The sequence below is a fragment of the Lytechinus pictus genome, chromosome 3 (genome assembly GCF_037042905.1).
Source record: "Lytechinus pictus isolate F3 Inbred chromosome 3, Lp3.0, whole genome shotgun sequence".
NCBI lineage: Eukaryota > Metazoa > Echinodermata > Echinoidea > Temnopleuroida > Toxopneustidae > Lytechinus > Lytechinus pictus.
The window spans coordinates 24301834-24325367 of record NC_087247.1 but is presented as its reverse complement, the minus strand read 5'-3'; the positions used below and the strand labels follow the sequence as shown (position 1 = coordinate 24325367).

General features: G+C 37.1%; 2 protein-coding genes across 2 annotated transcripts in view; both read left to right on the top strand.

Annotated features, from left to right (window-relative positions):
- Positions 1-719: 719 nt before the first annotated feature.
- On the top strand, positions 720-7182 carry LOC129256445 (uncharacterized). The gene is made up of 5 exons (XM_064096678.1): positions 720-960; positions 2311-2923; positions 3381-3616; positions 3865-3960; positions 4300-7182. Exons 2-5 carry the CDS (start codon positions 2356-2358, stop codon positions 4693-4695), a joined length of 1296 nt encoding a protein of 431 aa, XP_063952748.1. The 5' UTR covers positions 720-960; positions 2311-2355; the 3' UTR covers positions 4696-7182.
- Positions 7183-13967: 6785 nt separating this feature from the next.
- Positions 13968-23534, top strand: part of LOC129257575 (E3 ubiquitin-protein ligase RAD18-like) — a 32899-nt gene continuing 23332 nt past the window's right edge. The window contains exons 1-2 of the mRNA XM_054895936.2: positions 13968-14247; positions 22994-23075. Of these exons, the coding sequence (XP_054751911.2) occupies positions 14188-14247; positions 22994-23075 (142 nt within the window). The 5' untranslated portion in view covers positions 13968-14187. The remainder of the gene's footprint in view (positions 14248-22993; positions 23076-23534) is intronic.

Genomic DNA, 23534 nt, shown 5'->3' with positions numbered 1-23534 from the left:
ACAGTGGTTTTAAGGCAGCTAGATCACCCCGTAGGCTTGTTTACCATCCATCCATGTAAAATGCATACCGAAACATAACATTGACGTGAGAATGATTTTTTTTCCATTATGGAATTTATGTATGATTTATGATATTGAAACATTGTCAATTTGTCATTCAGTTTCGCGAATTGTCCCTTGTACTATATATAGCCATCTCGACTTTCTATACTTAATATATGTGCTATACTTAATTCTTCCTGCTTTTCGCAAATCAATCCATCAATCCTTGCTCACCTCATCCAGGCCAGTTACTATATGCGTTGGGGTACCGGGTGATAAAATGAAGTGGGTATGATCACGTTGTATATTCCAATTTCATATCATTTTATGACACTATTCCATTTCGTTAATGGAGAACGGACCTCGATCTGTATACAAAAAACGGGTTCATTTGGGCCTATTTTACTGCTAGCCTAAAACTTTTAATAGGAAAACTTTATACAGTATGCAAAATGTTTCAACCGACGGACATGACTTTGCAACGCTTGACTTATAAACCTTGATTTATGATTCAATCCCCGGGATTCAATCATATGTTATCTACTTTAGTAATGTCATCACCCGATTCGCAAGGATGACCAAAATGCGAGGGGTGGATAAATTCGCTTGCAACTATAATAGTCACCTGACTGTACGTACAGTTAGGTTCAAAGTACTGATTTGTTTGTTTGACTTGGGGGGCATTAGTCACTGGACAATTGCATTACTGCGTTCAGAGTCAACGAAAAGTAATAAAAAAGCAGCAGCAATATAACGATACTGATTCCTCGTGATCACTTAATGACCTATAACTACAGAAAGGGTTTCTTTATATAGAAAGTAATGAAAATTATTTTCTGTATAAAGTGTATAGTACACATGATATACGCCTAACATGAAACCTTATGATACATTCATCAAAACGAACTAAGCAATTGGGTGAGTATTTATTTTGATTTCTATTTTTGTTCATTATTTTGTTTACTGGTTTCCCGGAGTCAACATTGTAGTATAGTTGGCAATAAACGTGCATATAGACGGCCTAGCTGTAAGTTACTTGAATTAATTTAAACAATTATTATTCAAACCAGTCTCCAAATTATTCCAGTCACATAATGAAACATGAGTAGATAGAAATTGCGGCTTTAAAATATTGGGACACTGCATTGGGCAAGATATTATCAGAATGACGTCTCTAATAAGATCACATGCTCTTTATTCAAATTAGGATTTGTATACAAAATATGAGACACACAGAGGACTATCCTATCGGGTCTATATACCATGTTATCATTTGACTAATAATGTAATATCTAACTCATGCTAATTTTTGTTGTAATGATTGATAATACACTTAAGAAAATGTTGAATATAAACCAATCTAGAATGTTAGTTTCGTTAATACCCAAATAATGATATCTTCCGGAGTCATTTGAGAGAGATTACGTTTTCGACGACATAGATTTGTTTTTGTCCCATGGTGCTTTTTTGTCAGGGGCATATACATGCAGGAATACAAGGGGGGGGGTGAATCCCCCAGGTTTCCAAGTACAACTTGGTGAGTTAAATGGAAAGTTTCGAAGAGTTTACATTTTTACCATCCCTGATTTAGTTTGAAAAGGATATTAGCGTTTTAACTTGCAATTAATTATCAATCTTCTTGTTCATGTTGCTTGCTCCTTTATTCTCGTTTAGACCTATATACTTTCCGCAGTTATGATCCAATAATTGCGAATCATTAATGTCTGATGGTTGGGTTTTCTTTTATATGCTCCCATCCTTTGGAGAAAGATAGACATCTAAAAGTTAGGCTAAAATCATTGGATATTCACAACATCATATTAAGTTGCAGCAAAAAATAGGGGGGGGGGAAATATGACAAAAATAATATTGTGCCCATTTGGGCATCCTTGAATAAGGAAGGTTTTTGCCTATACGACATAGACCCTTTCTCAGAAGAGAAGCAAAATAATAATAATAATACTTCACAATTTTATAACTGGAGCTGAATCAATCATTAAAACAACTGCTTGGGTAATTTTATACAATGATGTACCTATGAAAATGTATTGTCCCTTGATCTAAAGTTGTGGTTAAACAAACAATTGCACTGTCTCAATATATTTGGAATGAAAGTGGATACGGACCCCCCCCCCCCCCGAGGACTGATGAAACCAGCTATAGCCTATGCCAAAATGCCACTGTTTTTATTACATTATATTTTTGCATGTAGGCCTACTGATTTTTGTCCTTAACGTTCATATTCACAACCTTATACCGAACATGCAGATAATCGTGAAATATTAAAACGAGTAATATAGTACTGATACAATCATGGATCACGACAGCGCGCCGTTGTTGGCAAATGACACAGATGTGAGTGTTCTCTTCAGAGAAAAACCAGGCCCCAATGAGACCAGTATCAACATCCAACCACCACCATACCAAGATGCCCCCGCAGCCAATCCAGCAAAGTACTACGACTTCAGGTTCCGTGGTCAATCTTCATGTCGACTACGATTGACTGTCCTCAACATCTTTCTCACGATCATGACGGTGTTGAGCAGCTTAATGATGGCGATCACACTTCCGCTCTTTTCGGCGTCGATGGTGACGGAGAGCTCGACGGACGAGTATCCGGTTCTTTTCTTCACTGCTCTCTGGTTCCCCATCTTCTTTCTCGGTCTCGTGGCCATCAACAAGCTCATCGATCCCGAGATGAGTCTGAAGTCGACGGTCAGTCACCGGGTCATGGCTATGGTGGGAGGGATGAATTCACTGAATGGTCTTCTGGTGGTGTATGCCAGTGATCCCGAGAGAACGAGTCCTCAGCTACAGGCCATCCTGGGTACTTCGGTTATCCCATTTACCGTAATATCCCGATACATCATTTTAAGAAAAGGTGAATAGACAATAGGGAAACAGTATAGTGTCCGTTACACAGATCAAGTATATCTCACAAGACAATCCTGAAATAAGGCATCATCTTGACAGCATGATGTAGAAGTCACTCTTAATCGATAATTTTTACCAGGACAGGGTGTGACAAAATAAGCCAGTGAGCTTACACCGATGCAGAATTAGTGGCATATACCATTGTCTTTTAATTTATTTTCTAAGTGAGGAGATCGATGGGCACCAGAATTAATCTGCTACCTTTTCGAAAATAAGTTAATGACTTAATTTAAAAACTTTTTGTGTCATATCAAAATTCATCAAAAATAGGAAAACTGTTCTAAACATAATTATGACGGGTTGGATTATGCAAAGAGCGAGTGAAGCGATCGAGCTAGCTAAAACATGTCACTTGTCAATTCAGTAATGTACTTAATCATCGTTTATTGTCTATGCATTTATAGGTGTAAGTCGAGCTCGATTGGTATGCACAGGAATTGTCCTGATTGGTCTCTTCATCTCTCTTGAGCCAGTTATATTCAGCATTGATCAACCTGACAGTGGTAGCGGAGGTGGCGGCGGTGGTGGTGGACATGGGACTAGTGTTGCTCAGGTTCTTTGGCCTTTCGTGTTCGCCCTTGGTTTCCTGCCATTGGGTATCCTCAACACACTCATCGAGAGGGAACTCAAACGAGATCAGGTTGGATGCTCCATGGTTTATTTTCAGCGCCATTATTCCACTTAAGTTCAGTTCAGTTTCATTTTGTACATCTAACTTTATAGCGACATTAATATTGATTGTCAATCTTTACAGAAATCTGGTCATTAATTGGTACGATGGCAAAAAGTAGGAAAAGGGGTGCGTTCAACTTCGTCACTATACATTACCAATATCTATCCTTTCTCTCTTAATGATTATTATCCCCTTATTTTTATTTTTACACGCAGACACAATCTCTAGTTTTCCAGACTTGGGTTCAATTCTACAGCACAATAATCATTTGCCTTCTCTTCTGGACAGATTTTATTCCTGGTTTTGGAGCGGTAAGTATAAGTTTTCTGTCATTATCTTAATATTAGAAATCCACTTTACATTATGAAGACCTGAAATTGTTTCGATCATTTTGCTATTATGATGCAACAAAGGAAAATATCGTTCGATCAATGAATACAATCGTGACAATAAGGACCTATAAAATAGAGCAACGCATATAGAGAGAATGAGAGAGAAAAAAATAATGAGAGAGAGAGAGAGAACACTGTTGACTGGATTCCCCCGGGTTATTTTCTTCGAAATAACCATGAATTCTATCACTTTATCAATGATAATGTAAGAAAAAAAAAGTTTCGTGTTTATAATGGTAATCGTTATTGATTTTCCAGGCCAGCAATCCATCGGAATTCTGGGATAACCTGAAGCATGGCTTTAACTGCATGTACGGTCAGAAGTACCCAACCTGCAGCGATGCCGTTCTCTACGCCATCCTCTTCATCATAAGCTACTGTCTCGCCAATCTATTCATCTTCCTCCTCGTCCGCTTCGCCGAAGGTGCCGTGTATCTTGTCATCGTCCAGGCTCTCGTCACCCCACTCGGTGCCATATTCTGGACGCTCTTCAATCCCGACCCGTCGTTCCATTGGAAGCCTGTTTTCAATCTCGCCACGGCGTTCGTTCTCGGCGGTCTCGTCATCATGGTACCGGCAGTAGTATTCTATAACTATTTCGGCAACCGAGAGGCAAAGGAGGAGGAAAAGAAACATCCAAAGGAAGAATATTGACAAGATACATTTATCATATAGCCATATTATCTTACTTTTATATTCAGTACTATGCAATTATTTTTTTAATGTGATTCAGTGCTGAGCATGTCCCTGTTTTAGGTTAAAATTATCACTCCCTTTCGTTGAATTTAGTGTTGATTTTGTATTTCATAATACGAAATATGAAATATTTTCATTTTCTCGCCATTATGATATGAAACAAAGTTCATTTCTCCTGAATTGCCATTGCTATAAATTGATGAGGAGTCTCCCTTTTGTCAATCTGCAACAAAAAATGAAATTCAAACAGTAAAATATAAAAAGGAATAGTGAGTGCAGGCACGGATCCAGGGGGGGGGGGCACAGGGGTGCCCCCTCCCCTTTGAGAAGCAAAATTGAAATTTGTAATGTAAATATGCCATTAAAACAGAGGTGTGCCTCCTCTTTTGAAATTAAATTGAAGACCCTTTTTTTATTTTGATTGTCAAATTTGTTCGGGTACGAAATATCCTTTAATTGTGGTTGAAAACCTTTTTTTTGGCTTGTCAAAATTTTCCTCCGAAAAATTTGCCCCCCCCTTTTGGAAAATCCTTGATCCGCCCCTGAGTGAGTGATATCGTCGCCTCTCAATAATTGCATTTCACCTGCGTTGTGCATAAGACTGTTTTGTGAAAAATAGGAGAAATCTAATAGCTTTCTTATTTTAGATCCGACAGTAATTACATTTTCAACGTTTTACTCGTTCCATTTTTCTCTTTCTATCAAAATCAACTTTATTTGAGTGGATTTCCCCTGCTACATGGACAGAGAGGAACAGAGGGGTACTAAACGAAAAATGGTCGTAACTCCACTTGGACCCAACTTCCACTGTTGAGAAATTAGTTGCCCTTTCGGGGCCACTCTTATGGCAATGGGTTTATTTTCATTTGGTCTAATGCCAATTTGCCCGATTTCCCACTCTTCTACTATCATTTGGTCTATCATAAGTTCGTCCAATTTCCACATGGTCCAATTGCCATTTCGTCCACTCACCATATCGTCTAAATAAGTTGGTCCAATAGCCATTTAGTCCAAAGGCCATTATTTTGGTATAATTTGACTAAGTGTTAATTAGGCAAAATGAATGAAAATGAACGAATATTAGACCAACCGGTTATGAGACGAAATGGTCATAGACAAACTGGTGATTAGACGAAGTGATGATTGGATCAAGAAATGGTTATTGGACCAAATGTTTCTTAGACGAAACGTTGATGGACGGATCGAATGGCATTAGACTGAATGAAGGTAGACCATGTGTGTGGTGAGTGGACGAGTTGGCAGTAGACGAATTTGCAATTTACCCTGTTATGCCGCATGCATTCAGAATGCTATATCGAGAGGGATAAATACCTTATTGTGATGATTGTGAAATTGAGATGCTCAAATAAAACCATCAAAATATACAAATGAATATATAAATCTAAACAAAATTCAATTAAAAACTTACATGTAGATATCATCAATATTTTTTTTTGTGTAATTCAAACATTGCAGTTTCTTCATTCTAGCCATCAATCGTTTAAGAAAAAAAAATGCATATCAGTAATTTTGCCACCTCACCCCCCTCTACACTAATTCTACCTCTCTCTATTTCCATTCAAGCTCCCACCCTCTCTTCTTACTTTGCTTTCACCATTTCTCCTTTTTCACTTTTATCCAGCTTTTGTTTTCTTTCTTTCCTTCTTGTTTACTCCTTTTCTTCCTCTCCTTTTCTTTCTTTCTTTCTTTCTTCTTTCTTTCTTTCTTTCTTTCTTTCTTTCTTTCTTCCTTTCTTTCTTTCTTTCCTTCTAAACCTGCATTAGCAAATTATGTCTTCAAATGTCATTTTTATTTGTTATTTGGTTTAACTGTATTTTAATGTTAGTGTTCTTTTTTTAGCACCAGCTAATGAGGAGAGTCTTTTAACAGAAACTTGATTTCTTTTGATAATCCCCAGGCATTAGCTGGTGTTCTTTCTTTCTTTTTTTTTTCTTTTTTTCTTTTTTTTTATTGATATTGTATATTGGATGTTGTATGATGATTATTTTCATTGTAATGAATTTGACTATTGTTATGAGTATGTGTACCTGGAAATGAAATAAAATAAAAAATAAAATAAAATAAAAAATATCAACGATGAAAATAATATTGATAAAGCATTTTAAAATTATGGCTCAAGAAAAATCATATTCACTCATCCTTTTTTTATATATAGTTCATAGGAAATAGGAGGAATCCACTTGAAGGGAATAATTGTTGAATGCGGATCCCGGGCATATACTGAAATAGACACAGTAGGTATAAAACCCTATATGAATGAAATTGTATTTGCTGTGGTGTTAGTTAAAGTAGGAAACGCGAATCCACTTTTGCTCATTCTTCATAAATCTTCGTTTTTGTTTCACCCAAATCTGTTTCCATTCAGGAAGTTAATTATTCCACTATGTTTAAGAGTCATCAATACAGGTAACAAAAATGACAATTAAAAACATCATGTAGGTGTGTGTTTTATTTTACATGATTTTTCATATAAATTATCATTTTGGGAATTTAGTCCCTTTTTCATAGAAATAAATTTCAAGTTGTTGCTATATCAGGAAAAGGTTATACATGTAACTAGTAAACACAAGCAAACAGAACAGTAAACCTAGACTGACAATAATGAAGGTTAAGGGAATTAGAGAGAACTGTTAACCCTAGGCAATTTTCATGCAAAAGACACTAAATCCCTAAATTCATATAAAATAAAAGACATCTTTTCGGGAAAGTTTTGATAGTTGGACCTAAGTCAGTTTGATGCACATGGTGAATGTCTATTTAAACATGCCCGAAAATGCCAAATGATAAAACATGGATTTAGTCCAAGTTTTCATGTTAGCTCGTCATGTAAAGAAAAGAAAATGAAGAGGAATTTAAGAGAGAGATGAGAGATCAATAATGGTGACGTGTGCATGGACGAACAGGGGAGAGGAGGGGAATTTAAAATGTTAGTCTATTCAATACAATGAAAATGGCATATCGTGGGTAGCCTTAAACTAACCAAGCAGCAACAACACTTTCATAATGCTTGAGAATGATTTTCATAATCATTATTTTCATCTATTCTATGCATATAACACCCATCATGCCCCAATGGATTTTATGGATGAACCCGAGGACATGTGATTCCACTTCACGATCGATAAAGTGGGCTGTACAGACAACGGTAATCAGGAAAGTGGTTTCTGCGTTTCGTTTATCCATAAAGGCGAGTGAGTTATCTTGTGTTAAAAGAACGAAAACTTTCAAGAGCAACCATTGAATGTATCAAGCCCATAATGTAAAGAATATGGCACGGAATGGGGATTTTGATGTCAATGGCATTCAAAACCCTTAATTTTTTTTACGTTGAAACTTTGGGGCCGGAGAAAATTTTCGAAGTGATACATTTTGTGCACTTAATTATAAATAGGATGGGTTCTTTAACAAATTATGCGAGCGCGAAGCGCGAGCTAAACATTTTGATATTCCTATCTGGACACTAGACATTCTAAACAGTTTTACATGATGGGTATCTAAACAGTCGTGCGAGCGCGAAGCGCGAGCTAAAACTTTTAGTAACCATGAACAAAATGGTTTCTAACTGAATATTTAATTGGTGCGAGCGCAAAGAGCGAGCTGAAAATTTTAGATATTCCCCCCTGAAAATTGGACATTCTAAGCACCTTTTTCTTTTTTTTTTTACTATGAACAAGATGGTAGTCAAAAACAATTAATTGGTGTGAGCGCGAAGCGCGATAAGAAAATCTTTGATATTTCGACCTGAAAACTTTACATTCTAAGCACTTCATTTAATTATGAACAGGGTGGAATTTTATGCCAGTGCGAAGCTCGAGCTGAAATTTTTGATATTCCGACCAAAGAACTTGATATTCGATCTAAGCAATTTGTGTAACCGTGAACAAATTTGTTTCTAATGATATATTTTTGATATTTTTGATTTTTTATATTCCGACCTAAAAACCGGACATTCTAAGCACTTCATTTAACTATTAACAGGATGAATATACCTAAACAGTTATGTGAGCACGAAACGCGAGCTGAAATTGTTAATAATCCGGCCTAAGAACTGGATATTATAAGCACTTTTTGTGGTTCCATGACAGTTGCTCCGCCGACAGTTGCTCCGTCGACACTTGCTCCGCCGATATGTGCTCCGTCGACACTTGCTCCGCCGATATTTGCTCCGCCGATATTTGCTCCGCCGACATCTGCTCCGCCGAAAATTGCTCCGCCGACAATTGCTCCGCCGATATTTGCTCCGCCGACATCTGCTCCGATTATACGACAATTGCTCCGCCGATAATTGCTCCGCCGACATCTGCTCCGCCGTAAATTGCTCCGATAATGCGACAATTATTTATTTATTTTTTTATTCGTACTTTCATACGCATAACAATTTTAGCACAGGCTGAAGGCGTCAATTTACCATGGAGCATATAGCTCCATGAATTTACAAAGTAAACTTAAACTATGCTTGCATGATATATTAAATGTCATACACAGGGGCCGCGGAACGGTTTTCAAAGTGAGGGCTGTCCATGCTAAAAATCACAATCATATGGTCATTCTTACGTTTTTTGTACACGGCTTTGGAAAATTGGGGGGCTAAAGCCCCCCGGCTCCGCGGCCCCTGATACATGCATATAGAAAGAAATAGAAAAAAAGGGGTAAGCACAAAGGAGGGATAGATATTCTTAATGCTTATTCATGATGGGGGGGGGGGGGGAGCATTTGTGTAAGTTTTATTACGTGCCTGGCGATAAAAAAAAAAAAAACGCGTTTTCATGTAATTATTATAACCATATAGCTCCATGTTATAACAGTAGAAACAAATTAGACATACCCCATTCTTAGCGTCAAAATCGCTCAGACTGGCGAAATATGCTCCGAAGTGGAGACATTTGCTCCAGGTGAAATTCAACGGTATACCCCACCTTATTTTGTCGAAAACCTGTACTGTAGTCACGCAAAATGTTTACTGTCGGCAAATTTTGTGCCATACAAACATGACCAAGACATTCAGTAAGTAAAAATTTATATTCAAGAAAATACCAACTTGTGAAAGGCTACATGTCGTGTCACCTTCTCGGCACACCCCTCCACTCTGGTTTCCATATCCTATCGTACACACAGTGCTCTCAGTCTGCATGGTCTCAACATCCACATCATGTCATACACACCGTAGGTTTTTAGATTATGATAATACTGTAAATAATAGTGAGTTGCTTTTTTGTTTTATGTTGATCATGATTGTTTTCTTCACTGATAGCAAAAGGATAATTTTTTTTTTTTAATAATCCAAAAATAAAATCCATATGTTCTGTTTTATATAGTTATTAGTCAAGGTTACTTTAGTTCGCATTAGTTCTCATTGTTTATACGTTCTAATTCTTATGCATTATACCGATTGATATTGTACTTTAAATTTGACTATGTATTGTTACTTTGATTTTGTTGTGCTTTGTGAACGGAAAATGAATAAATCTTAATCTAAATCTAAATATGGTCCGCCAATAGTCGAATTATATTCATTATGATGTTATAATGTAAGTAACAATTTGTTGTTGATGGGGGATATAATTTTACACGTAGTTTCAAAAAATAAAAAAATCAATCAAACAAGATTTTCTTCTATAAATGATATACCTTCATGTGTATATGGCCGCCTATGTATTTTCCAAGAATGAACTATATGAGAAGAAAACGTGTGTTCATGTACTTATTATCATTATCATTGTACCACCATTATCATCATCAGCATCATTATCAGCATCTTCATCATCACCATCATTATCATTGTCGTCGTCGATCGTTTTGATTATGCGGAAATCAAACAAAAATGATTGTGAAAAGGGTTATGGAGGGAAAGAGAGAGAGAGAGAGAGAGAAAGAGGGGGAGTGAGTGAGAGCTTGAGGAAAATAGGAGGTGTATGACTTATTATTTCTGAATATCGCGATTTCTGTTTATTCATGGGATTGAAATAGAAGGATAAACTTAACAAGTTCTTGTCATTATAATTTTTTATTTGATTTACTGATCATAACATGAGATAAATGAAATCATGAAGACTGTACGTTCTCGACAGTTTTATTAACGTTTTCCAACCAAAACTACACTTTAATGACTGCAAACACCTTCATTTTCACACACTCGCAAGTCGCAACTATGGACATAGTATACATGTAATTGAGAGTAGTGTCATTTTTAAAACCTTTCTTAGCTGCAAGGAATACTGAATCTCATTTCCACAATGTGCATCTGAATGCACAATGCCTGTGTTTCTAACATGTACCCAAATTACCAAATTTAAAGAACACATGTTAAGATCTAATGAATCAGCAAAATAATCCACATTCTATCATGATCAGCAGGCATAACATCCTATATACTCTTCAATACTTCAATTACAGTTTGTCGAAAGAAATAACACAAAGAAAAAGAAATATATAGAATTGTAACTCTGGTAAATATATCCAAAATATTAAATTATCGCATCGTGCTCTCATTTCTTTTACGAGATATCCCCCCCCCCCCGAGATATGCTTCATGTTTACAATTTTAAATAGGCGTATAAATGTCCCCTTTCCATGTCAATAACAGCTCGTGCTTTGTGCTCGCATTATAAATTCAGTGAGATGCGTATTGGGTTTCATGAATTTGTAACTATATTATTGCTGGTATATATATTATTGTCTTTTAAAAATAACATTATTTGTTTAGACGTAATGAGAGAGATACATACATATATTCATTTATTATAATATATTTATATTGTCGCTATTGCACAGAATAGAACAAAAATACAACCGAAGTCTAGTTTTATAGTAACTCACCAGTAGCGTAATGAGCCAACAACAAAAAATGGAGGGGGCGAGACAAGAATGACATTTATTTTCCTTTCCTTTATTCTTTTTTTTTTCATTGGTAGGGAGAATGGGGGGATCCGTGACCCCTAGCACGCCCCTCCCCCATCTGTACGCCAGTGATGATCATACTTTCGTTTGAAACAAATTGAAGGAAAAAAAAGTGCAAGGGTAGATAAGGCCGAAGACGTAAATAAAAATTATTGATACAAATATTAATAATTATAATACTGATAAATATACAATAAATCAAGCGGTCACCAATAAAAATAAACAACGTGAAAGAACAAAACGAGAAAGAGAGAGAGAGAGAGCCCGCGCGAATGTATGGTGTATAAGTTGCTGGAAAGCAGAAGAGATATTGTGTCCAGCACCCCCCCCCCCCAAATTCTCTCCCCGCTCAAGACCGGAGTGAAACCAATGATAATAATATATGAACAAAAATCCTGATTCACAATTTCAATGGGGAGTGTGTCATTCCCCTTCTCCGTTACAATTTGTCAAGTGGCAGCGGCAGGGAGAACAATTTGTTTTGTTTTTTAAGCAGAAAGCTGTGATGATAGGGGGAGAATAAAATAAATAAAACATTAACGAATAACAAAAACAAGACAACGACAAAACAATTTGTATCAGGATGAATTTCTTATCATTTAACATAGACCAACTTGGAGAAATAAGATGTTCATGCAATTGTCGTATAATCGGAGCAGATGTCGGCGGAGCAAATATCGGCGGAGCAATTGTCGCGGAGCAATTGTCGTATAATCGGAGCAGATGTCGGCGGAGCAATTATCGGCGGAGCAATTGTCGGCGGAGCAATTTTCGGCGGAGCAGATGTCGGCGGAGCACATGTCGGCAGAGCAAATATCGGCGGAGCAAATATCGGCGGAGCAAGTGTCGACGGAGCACATATCGGCGGAGCAAGTGTCGACGGAGCAACTGTCGGCGGAGCAATTGTCCGGAGCAATTGTCGGCGGAGCAACTGTCTTATTTTGCGTAGCAATTGTCGGCGGAGCAGATGTCGGCGGAGCAATTGTCGGGTCACCCTTTTTGTAACCGTGAACAAATTGGTTTCGAACTAATCAATTGACGCGAGCGCGAAGTGCGAGCAGAATTTTTTTGATATTTTAACTTGAAAACTAGACATTTATCTTAGATCATGGAATGATCTATTTTTCTTTTCATAAAAATGAAAAATGCAAGTCGCTCGATGGTAACTAGTTATAAGTTTGGATCCAATTGTACTGAAGTAACTATTAAACTGTCCAACAATATACTCGCCTCTACCAGGGCCACAGAAATACAATAATACGTTTAGATTTCTAACGTTACTAACATAAGTAGGCTGTATTCTATAATCCTAATCTAAAATTAAAACTAAACTAAATTTAAAAACTTAATCAATGGCCAAAATTAAACTAAACCCAATAAAGCAGAGCAAAGCAACAACAAAAAATAATAAAATAAGCATAGTAAAAATTGCACAAACTATAATAGAGTTCAGTTGCAAAATGGGTTAGGTCTATATTTTATCATTTTTTTTGTCTCAATTAATATATTTTTAGTAGCTCTATAAGATGATACCAAAGAAAAGTTTAAATTCCCATTAAAAAGTGAACAAAAATGGCAAAGAAAAATCACTTTTTTTCGAAAGGGGTTACGTTCATTTCAGTTTGGTTGCAAAAGGGGTTAGGTCCACAAAGATTTTTTTTTTGGAAAAGAATATCCAAAAATATGAAGACCGGTAGATTTCTTTTACACCCAATTTTATGTTCATATGGCAGGGAATCGTGAAAAATTTCGTATAAGAATATTGCAAATGGCAGAATTAAAAATATATGATTTTCTTGGAGTGGACCTAACCCCTTTTGCAACCAAACTCTTCTGAAGAGCTCACTTGTCAAAATGGGTAAGGTCCATTTTTCATAAATTTTATTGTTTTCTATCTCAAAACCTAAAGATTTTTAGTCGCTCTGGTGATACAAAAGAAAATTTGAAATTCACATTAACACGTGGATAAAAGTGGCAAAGAAAAATCACCTTTATTATTCAAAAGAGATTGGATTCATTTCAGTTTGCTTGCAAAAGGGGTAAGGTCCTCAATGATAATTTTTGAAAAAATATATAGAAAATGAAATTGAAGACAGGAAGATTTCTTTTATACCCAATTTTATGTTCACATGATACATCACGACAATTTAGTTTCTCATAAGAATAATGCAATAAGTGGGAATTTAAAAAAACCCTGATTTTTCTCGGAATGGTGAAATGTGGACCTAACCCTTTTTGTAACCAAATTTTTCATATACATGTATGAGAGGGAGATAAACATAAACAAATACCCCATACCGTATGTGTGTATCGGTATGTACTTTATGTAAACGAAACCGCAGTGTGATGTAATTTTACGCGCGGAGTTCAATCACAAACTTCCCGCCACGAACAGCCAACAGCTGACTTTGCACGATCGATGCTATGAGAAGCACGGGAAATGTCATGTGCAGTCCCATATGCTGAAAACCGTGTTGGATACAGAAGACTTTGCCGACCTGCCCATCTATCTTCGAAAGGAATTCTGAATTAATGGAATTCTTTACCATTACTGATCCATCAGACTGGCCATCAAGCATGCCGGAGTTAAAGGTCTCTAGATCTTATTATTATACTAAACTGAATGACATTGATTAAGTTATGTCTGAGTTATCAAAATCAAACTTGCATAATGTCTAATGATATTGATAATCAAAAAATGGATTTCACAATCACAAGAAACAAATGGTATTGATTTCACAAATGGTGTTGATTAATTATTTCACTGTTAAGAATTTATATTATTGTGTAATTAATGCAGATGAGTTTTCCATGGGCTCTGCCTCTGGTCCAACTTGTTTACTTATATTTATAAATGTTTTTTAAAACATTCATTTATTTAAAAATGTTTTTCAAAACATTTGACTTTGTTGAAAAAAACAAAAATGTTTGTGTGATTGATTTCTTATTTTGTCCATCACTTGCGTTCAAGGTTATATCATAACCTTGTTCATAGAATGAGTGGCGTTCATGTAGAACTAGTAGAATAGCGACTCGGGGGGGGGGGGGGGGGGCACTTAAATTATACTTTGATGGGGGCGTGCCTCACGAAACCCTAAAATATGGGTCTAATACCCTTTTTACACAGGATTTTCTTAACCCCGGACTATCGCTAACCCCGTACTATCCTTAACCCCGTACTATTTTTTTTCCTTTTTACACATGCCAAATTGTTATTGCTAACCCCGGATAAGGAATGCTTGCTTTTTACACACGAAACTCGCTAACCCCGGACTAGTGGTTTTTGTCGATCATTCGTAGTACAAGTACTTCACTCGTACCATTTTACACACGCTACAATTTCCTTAACCCCGTACTATAGGTGGGGCCAAATTGCCATTTAGCCCCACCTATAGTACGGGGTTAAGCTTAGCCCACTTTCGTTTTACACTAGCGATCTTAACCCCGTACTATCGCTCTTAGCACCGCAATTGCTGGGATAACCCTGCTTTTTTGCAGGGCCAAATAATCCCGTACTAAAGGTGGGGTTAGCCCACTTTGCAAAAATGCTGTGTAAAAAGAAAGTGGGCTAAGCTTAACCCCGTACTATAGGTGGGGCTAAATTGCCATTTAGCCCCACCTATAGTACGGGGTTAAGGAAATTTTAGCGTGTGTAAAAAGGGTATAAGACTAAGGAACTGACTACAACAGTACAAGGGTAAAATACTTGGCTTGGGAACTAAATCTATATACCGGGCGGTGTGAAAACGGTCTACGGGACAGGATGGAGGTGTAGTACGGTGGTGCATTGCTAGCACCTACCCTGATAGCAGAAACTGGTAAAAATGACGTCATAATTACGTCAGTTTAACGACGAGTGTCACGTCATTTTGACGTCGTATCATGACGTCTTATTGACGGGATCTTGCACCCGCGAATAACGTCATTATGACGTCGTATATTGACGTCATTATGACGTCTCCAAGAGTGACTACGACGTCTTAATGACGTCTTAGCAACGTTTTTACAACGTTTTCCTGACCAGTATCAAGGGTCAGAATGACGTCGTGTATTGACGTGATTATGACGTCTTCGAGAGTCAACAACGACGTCTTAATGACATCCGTGTAACGTGTTCCTGACCGGATTTAGACGTCATATTGATGTAATTATGACGTCTTTAAAAGTCATCTACGACGTCTTAATGACAACTTTGCGACGTATTCCTGACCAGTTTTAGACGTCATATTGATGTAATTATGACGTGTTTATAAGTCAACTACGACGTCTGAATGACGACTTTGCAAAATATTGCTGACTAGTAATAGACGTCATATTGACGTCGCATATTGAAATGAATATGACGTCTTTTGGAGTCAACTATGATATCTTAACGTATTCTGACGTGATAATGACCTAAACATTAAATTCTACATGCAATGTACATACACACATCACTTCAAAGACCTTGTCATTGAGGATTATCTATATTTGGTGAATACTGAGGTGGTCTGACAATGTCCAGCATTCCCAGTAACAATATAATGATCCTCCATGCCAGGGCCTTGCATAACTTGTCTCGGTCTCAAGAACATGACCCCCCCCCCCCCCGAAAAAGAATATATACAAAAATGGAAAACGAAATCAAATACATGTACGCATTTCAATTACGAAATCGTGGCAAATATTCTATTAATAAATAAAAGTTGCATAACATATTACCAGCAAAAAAAAAAGGAATACAAAATGTTGAAAACTCTAAATAGATTGAAAAAAAAAACACTTTTCTATGAAAATGCAGTATTAGGGTCAAAGGAATGAAATAACAATGTTTGTTATACCAATACATACAATTGTACATGTATAAATACACATTAATACATAACAGAGGCATAATGATCTCCAAGAATAAAGCTTTTTCGTTGAAATTGTAATTAAATATACCTTCAACTTTAGACAACTATGTAATGTAGGTAAAAATATACTTTTTTTAAAAAAAATACCCGAGTTAGAATAGTTTCAGGATTTATGGAAGCTCGCATTTGGGTGAAAGAATCATACATGTACATTAATTCTTATGAAATGTTTGGGTTGTATTACACTATCACTTAGGGCCAGGGGTAAAAGACAGTAGTTGCAGCAAACAATTATTTCTTCGGAAAGTCTCTTAAATTAAGGTTAATTGTCAAAATATTGTACATAATCTAGATCTGGGCCCTGTCTTACAAAGAGTTACGATTGATCCGATCAATCATAACTCTATGGAAATCCATCAGTGTCATAATTTTTTCTACGAAAAATTTGCACAATGTCCTTTGTATGCAAAGAGAAGCGCAGCGAATTTTTGAGAAAACAATGAATGCATGAACATACATCATAGCTAGAAAATATTTTGAACAAACATGCTTAATAGATGTTAACGTTGCTGACCGTCCATAGTTGCGATTGATCGGATCAATCATAACTCTTTGTAAGACGGGGCCCTGGTAAATTAATGTAAACTTGTATCTTTGTAAAATCATGAATTTTGATCTTAAAATCAATAATTCTGATGATCACTAACACAGAAAAGCATATGTGGGACAGGACAGTGTATTATGATTGATTTGAAAAATATCCGACATTTGATAGAATTACATGCTTATTTTGCTCATTTCTCAGCAATTACACATTTTCTTCCCTACATGTAGCTACGTAGGCTTTTTATGTGAGCTGAGAGATTTCATACCAGATTTCCTTTGCTTGATAAAGTTCTTTAATATGATAGTCTGTGTATCAGCATAGCATGTGTTCAGTGTTTTGAACCCACTGGAAATTGTGCATCATATCTTTATGTATGGAAGTCATTTTGCGTCTGCGGTCTCCATGGTTTTGTCAGGATCTATGTGTTGACTAGACCAGTCCCATATTGATATTTTCGTGCTGTGTCACTTTGGAAGGCCGTCTCTAATTGGTTGACTGGTGAGTTGGCAGATGCACAGCCCATCCCACTTTTCAATTATATCATTACGTAATCTCTAACATGTCTAAGATATCCACCAGATCAAGAGGCCGTTTGCACTCGGCTAACGCATGTACACAATCCTCTGCTTCATCATTAACTGGATCTAAACAAAGCCCAGCATACCTAGATCATATTGATACAGTCGTTCAAAGAGCGGTGGCCGTGGCAATGGAACGCGAGAGACAAAAACTCAATGATGACATGGATAAGCGCGAAAATAAATTGCGTGAAATTCTTGATGAAAAGCTCACTAGTCTACACGTTCTTGAAATATCTATCGATACTAAATTGAAGCAACTCCGTGATTTTGAAAAATCGGTTTCTGATAACATGACTAACACCATAATGCTTTGTCAAATAGGCTTGACCACATCGAGCAGTACTCCTGTCGCAATAATATCCGTATCCGTATGAGATTGTTCGAAATGTAGCAAAGCAGATTGGTATCGATCTTACTCCATGTGACATTGATCGATCCCATCACCTTTGCCGACCAACTAGCAGTCATGATGTTCAACCCAAAGGATCATACCCCGGCGTGGCCCTGTAATGCCAACTTAGCAGCTCCACCAATCAATGTGAAATTCACTTCATACAGGCCGAAACAAACGATGATGAAAAATAGAGGAAAATGAAAATGCTCAGGAACAGATGACTGGGTGCAGGCAGGCAAGGCAGTTCAGGTGGGATGAAAATTTATTGGCAGGACACCTTCCGTTTCAAATTACAGCATCTGCAAAAATAACAGAAGAGGAGAAACATAAAAACTTTTTCTACATAAACTATTTATTAATCTTCATTAAAAATTAGATGGTTTCAATATTAATTTCCAATTTATTTTAAATGATTAAAAAACGATGTGGGGTTTGTTACATATTTTATACTTCAAATATTAACATGTTAAGTCAAGTCGGGGGGGGGGGGGCATGATGCCCTCAAGACCTTTAACCATCTCTGTATAAGGAAGGGAATTTTAGAATCAATTTATTTGACACATAAAACATATTATTTTTTTATAATTACAATTTTAATTCATGCCTTTTTTATGTGTTTTAAATGGTTATGGGGTAACCAGGACTGTCAGGACCGAGAATTCGAACTTCGAGGCTGAAATACAGCCATTCCCTATGCCTGATTTGGCTTAAATTCAGGTCAAGGATCAATTAAATATATATTTTGAAAAAAAAATCTGACAAATTTAGAGGTGGAATTAGTTTTCTGGCATCGCGAGATCGACCAATGCAAAATTGAAAATTGAAAAATTGAAATTAGAACGTCCAAATTAACCGATCTAGTACCAGTACTAGCACAATGAATCAATCACCTATGCATGTGCACCAATTCTGTATTTCTTGCATACGTACGTCACTCGAGTTATGGTTCATGTCATTGCGTTATATAGCGTGGGAATTGTAAGAAAGTGATCCTTCAAAATTTTTACCTTCCAACAATTAACATTTTTTAAGCCTTTGTATGCATTTAGAGTACAAAAGCTTACAAATTGGACAAATTAAATGTTTGCCCCAAAATTATTGTGGGAAGGGTGGATTTTCTAGGGAAATCCATCCTAGTGTACAAAGTTCTACAGGCAACAGAGACTTGTCTAGGCTCCGTGAATGAAAATACAATGAAAAAATATCACAGAGTCCTCGAAGTACAGTCAGGACCATTAACAGATTATAAGGTGCCCCGAGTTTGTGCACACCCATATCTGCGTGATTCTGATAATAGAGGTTCCCAATGATCCCCCCCCCCAAAAAGGCTTTACATCTGAAATAGCCTTCTAACTTACCTACTGCCCGATGCCTCCTATCATGTAGGGCAGCAACGAAGGATCTCCACTCCTGGCATCCAGCGATTCTGGGCCTTCTTCTGGAAACTCCCCCAGGCCAGGTCATATTCACTGACTTCATCTCCTCCTCAACTCCTCATGTGTGACACCGAGACAGGTGGTTTTGTGTCTCCCTCTCTTTCTCCTGAAATGTCAAACAGATCTATTCATTAAAAATCTTACTCAAAATGGTGCTTTTGGTAGAAAAATAATGAATATAGGACATTTCATGTGACGCCCTTAACCCTTATTAAACTGGGGGGGGGGTCAATTTGACCCCCCCCCTCAACAAATTTCATCACTACGCTGTCGCGCAAAAAAATTTGATCGCGCCGCTCACTGACTTTTTACTTTCAAGTCTTGCGCAAATTTTGAGACCAAATTTGTGACGCCCGGGTACGCGGTTACGACATTACGCAACATTATGTAAGTGCATGTCAGACCCAAAATTGCTCATAAACATGATTTCATGTACAAATCCAATGCAAATTGTGTATTTAGCCAAAATTCATAAATTTATCATTATTTCTACTTTTACTGATTAAACTTAATTAATTTTGCCTTGTTTATGATTAGAATTAAGTCTAGAACGATTTCCATCGAAAATACAATAAAAAAACAAAATGTAAAAAAACAAAGAAATACATGATTAAAAAAATAATAAAATACATAAGAAATCGGTCTTGGTACCAGATTTTTTTTCATTCACAATTGTTAGGAATGCTATAAAGAATATTTTCACCCAAAAAATAGCATTCTAGGAGCTTTATTTAGTGAATCAGAGCAAAAAGTATGATTTCATGAATAAATTAGCATAATTAATTCATATAAAATAAAAAAATATGAATTCAGTGAAATTTACCAATGCAACTACGTAGATTACGTCATTCTCTACCATCATGCAAATTTTCGTTGTGATCGTGCAATCCACGGCCGAGATCTTATAAGGGGGGGGGGGCAATAATACCCCCCCCCCCCCCCGGGAATGACAAGAATCAAAATACCCCGGTAGATTTAGGATTAAAAAAATTGTCAGTACGGTATATCATCGAGGATCTACATAGTAGGATGGGGGATCGGGTGTCCGGACACTTTATATTTTTGAAGCCTTCTTTTTTGTCTTTGGATTACACTAAAAATATGAATTCAATAGTTATATTTTATAATCATCTTCGATTTTGTTCTCTCTAATATTTCCTAACATTTTGAACTAAAAATTGATGAAACTTCGCTTGTAAATTTTTCCAACAACCTGTCCGGACACACAACAACTAGGTATACCGGTACATGTAGATCTGGTACAGTTACATAAACTGAACTTTGTGAAATCTTGAAATCTACGCTGAAAAATGTTCAAACTGAAGATCACCAACACAGATAAGAGCACGTGGGACAGTTATTATTGCTCTGATTAATGTCGGCCCGACGCTTGCCTTGGCCTTGGCTCGAGTTGACCCAAATCCTGTGCTTTTTTTGCTTATTTCGCAGCAATTACACAATTTCTTCCAGAATCCTTTGGCACATACGGTATATTATTTATAAATATAGACAGACACTTTGGTGGTCATTTCATTGGATTCTGTACGAACTCATTTTGATATCGTTACCACAACTGGCATTTACCTTAAAGTGTGCACTGTGTCTGTGCAGACTTGGGCCCTGAGCCCACCAGCGCAGCCTGTCCTATTCAGCATGCCGGCGCTCGGGGCAGCCACCCCGGCCGGGTAGTGTCAGTGCACGAAATCTAAAGCCAAAGGCAAGCCGCGCTCCGAAAAGAAAATCTTAGAAGATGGTTATCTAACTTACTGTTTGGTCTCCTGCGAATGCCTTCGAAGTCGTTATCCAAATCTGAACCGTGTTCTTAAAGTAGTAGAACTATTATTAACGGCCATCTTCGTCGCACTTAATTCTCGATCCAAAATTAGGCTGCAACGTCAACATTTACGGCGAAAAACGGGCGCATTCCTTTTTCAAATTAAATGGTTGCGACTGCGCCATGCCAGTTAAGTTGCATGCATGCAGTGCAGCGCGCATGCGCAGGCTCGACGCCCGGCGGCGAATTAATTCTGCGGATCATGAATTTTTTATAGGGGGTGAGCCCGGGGGGCGTGCATGGGGGGGGGGGTGAGCTAACTAGATAGGAGGTTTGCATGACACCGGGGCATGACACCACTTGCGAAAAAAAGTTTTAAAATAGATACAAACTTCTTTGACATATAAAGCTTCCTCTTGTTTGGTTTGGTTGGCAACCAGTTAAGAAATGATTATTTTTGCCACTGCTTTTGAAACTTTTTATCTTTGAAGAATTTTATACTTTACCTAAAATAAAAAAAATTATGTACTATTTTTTTTTAGTTTTACTTTTCCTTTTATTAGTAGAAATAGCCTTGCTAACATGGCAAGGTTGAAAAAATGGCAAAATAGTATGTGGCTTTGAAATTAAACTTGTAAATTTCCTCGTCGTTGATTGGTAAAATTTGATGTCATAATCACGTCGTAATGTGGTCATATGAAAACGCAAATTTCTTTGTCGTTGTTTGGTAAATAAATGATGTCATAATCACGTCATAATGTGGTCATATAAAAATGCAAATTCATTTGTTGCAGATTGGTCGATAAATGACGTCGTAATCACGTAATAATCTGGTCATATAAGAAAGCAAATTTACTTGTCGTAAATTGGTCAGTAAATGACGTCGTAATCACGTCATAATCTGGTCATATAAGCGAGCAAATTTACTTGTCGTAAATTGGTCAGTAAATGACGTCAAAATCACGTCATAATCTGGTCAAATAAAAATGCAAATGAAAGTTGCCATTCTAAGTCGTCAAAATGACGTCGTAAGAACGTCATAAATACGACGACATGACGAGTATTACCACTTTACGATCAGTTAATGACGTCATTACGACCGTGTCTGCTATCAGGGTACTAGTGCTCGGGCTTGACAATTTTGGCAGTGCTCGGGAACTGAGATGTTTTGTATTAACGGGGGTCTTGTGAACGGGGCAAGGTGGCTTCTGAACAGAACTTTTGTCATTCTGAGTATCTAGTGAACTGAAAATTAGGTCTGAAAAAAGTGGCACGTCCCTGTACCACCAATATATGTGAGTGCCCCCCCTGAGTGACTCAAGATCAGATCCCCCACCCCTGGCCCCTGGGGTGGGGATACCTGGGTATTCCTCTTTTCTGAATATCTTTATTTTTAAGAAAGGAATAATCAAATAGATCTGTTTATCATTTCAACTTTGAATGTGGGCCTAGATCTAGTAGATCTTCAATTTGAAGTAATAATCTTGAAGTTGAACATGGAAGAAGTAATACCAGCTCTTCCAATCTAAACTTGGAGATCATTTAAGAACTATACCTCTTTCTAGAAATCTAGCTCATGAATCATGAAAGGAGTCACCATGTTTAATCTCCTCAGCATTAGATATCTATTGACCCTTGAATAAAATTTTGATCATGCACATTAATGATATCTTTATAATATTAATGGGCTTATTTTTTTTTCTTATTTCAGACCATAGATACTCTACTGAGATGTGGTATCTGCTACGAGTTCTTTGACATAGCTATGATCCTTCCAAAGTGCTCTCATAACTGTAAGTAGATATAGATATTATTCTTTATTGTGTGGTAATATTGTTACTATTGTTAACTCTTTGCGTGCGACGGGCTTCCACAGAAGCCCAGCGAGTCTTTCACTTAGCTACGACGGGCTTCTACAGAAGCCGAGATATGTTTGGTTTAATTCAATGAAGTTTTCCCGCTTTTTCGTAATTGTTATGTACTAAAACCTCTGCCACTATTTTCTTTATAAACCAATTTCGATAACAGATTGAAAAAAATATACCGCTACGTGGGGAAAAATCCCGAAAATAGGAAATCATTTCAACTTTACCCGATTTTTTCGTTGGAGTCTGACGGGGAGGATAAATTTTGTGACGAGCACGTACGCGCGCGTACAAGGCCTGATCACGTGATCTGTTCTGATCACGTGATTTGATCCATATCGTTGTTCTGATAGATATAAGCTACCGGTATAACATCTTTTCTGCAAG

Bases quoted from the DNA above. Each gene is read 5' to 3' on its own strand.
- LOC129256445 (XM_064096678.1), top strand. From the start codon at position 2,356: ATGGATCACGACAGCGCGCCGTTGTTGGCAAATGACACAGATGTGAGT. The intron at 2,924-3,380 runs GTGAATAGACAA...ATGCATTTATAG, and splicing joins ATACATCATTTTAAGAAAAG to GTGTAAGTCGAGCTCGATTG. The intron at 3,961-4,299 runs GTAAGTATAAGT...TTGATTTTCCAG, and splicing joins TTATTCCTGGTTTTGGAGCG to GCCAGCAATCCATCGGAATT.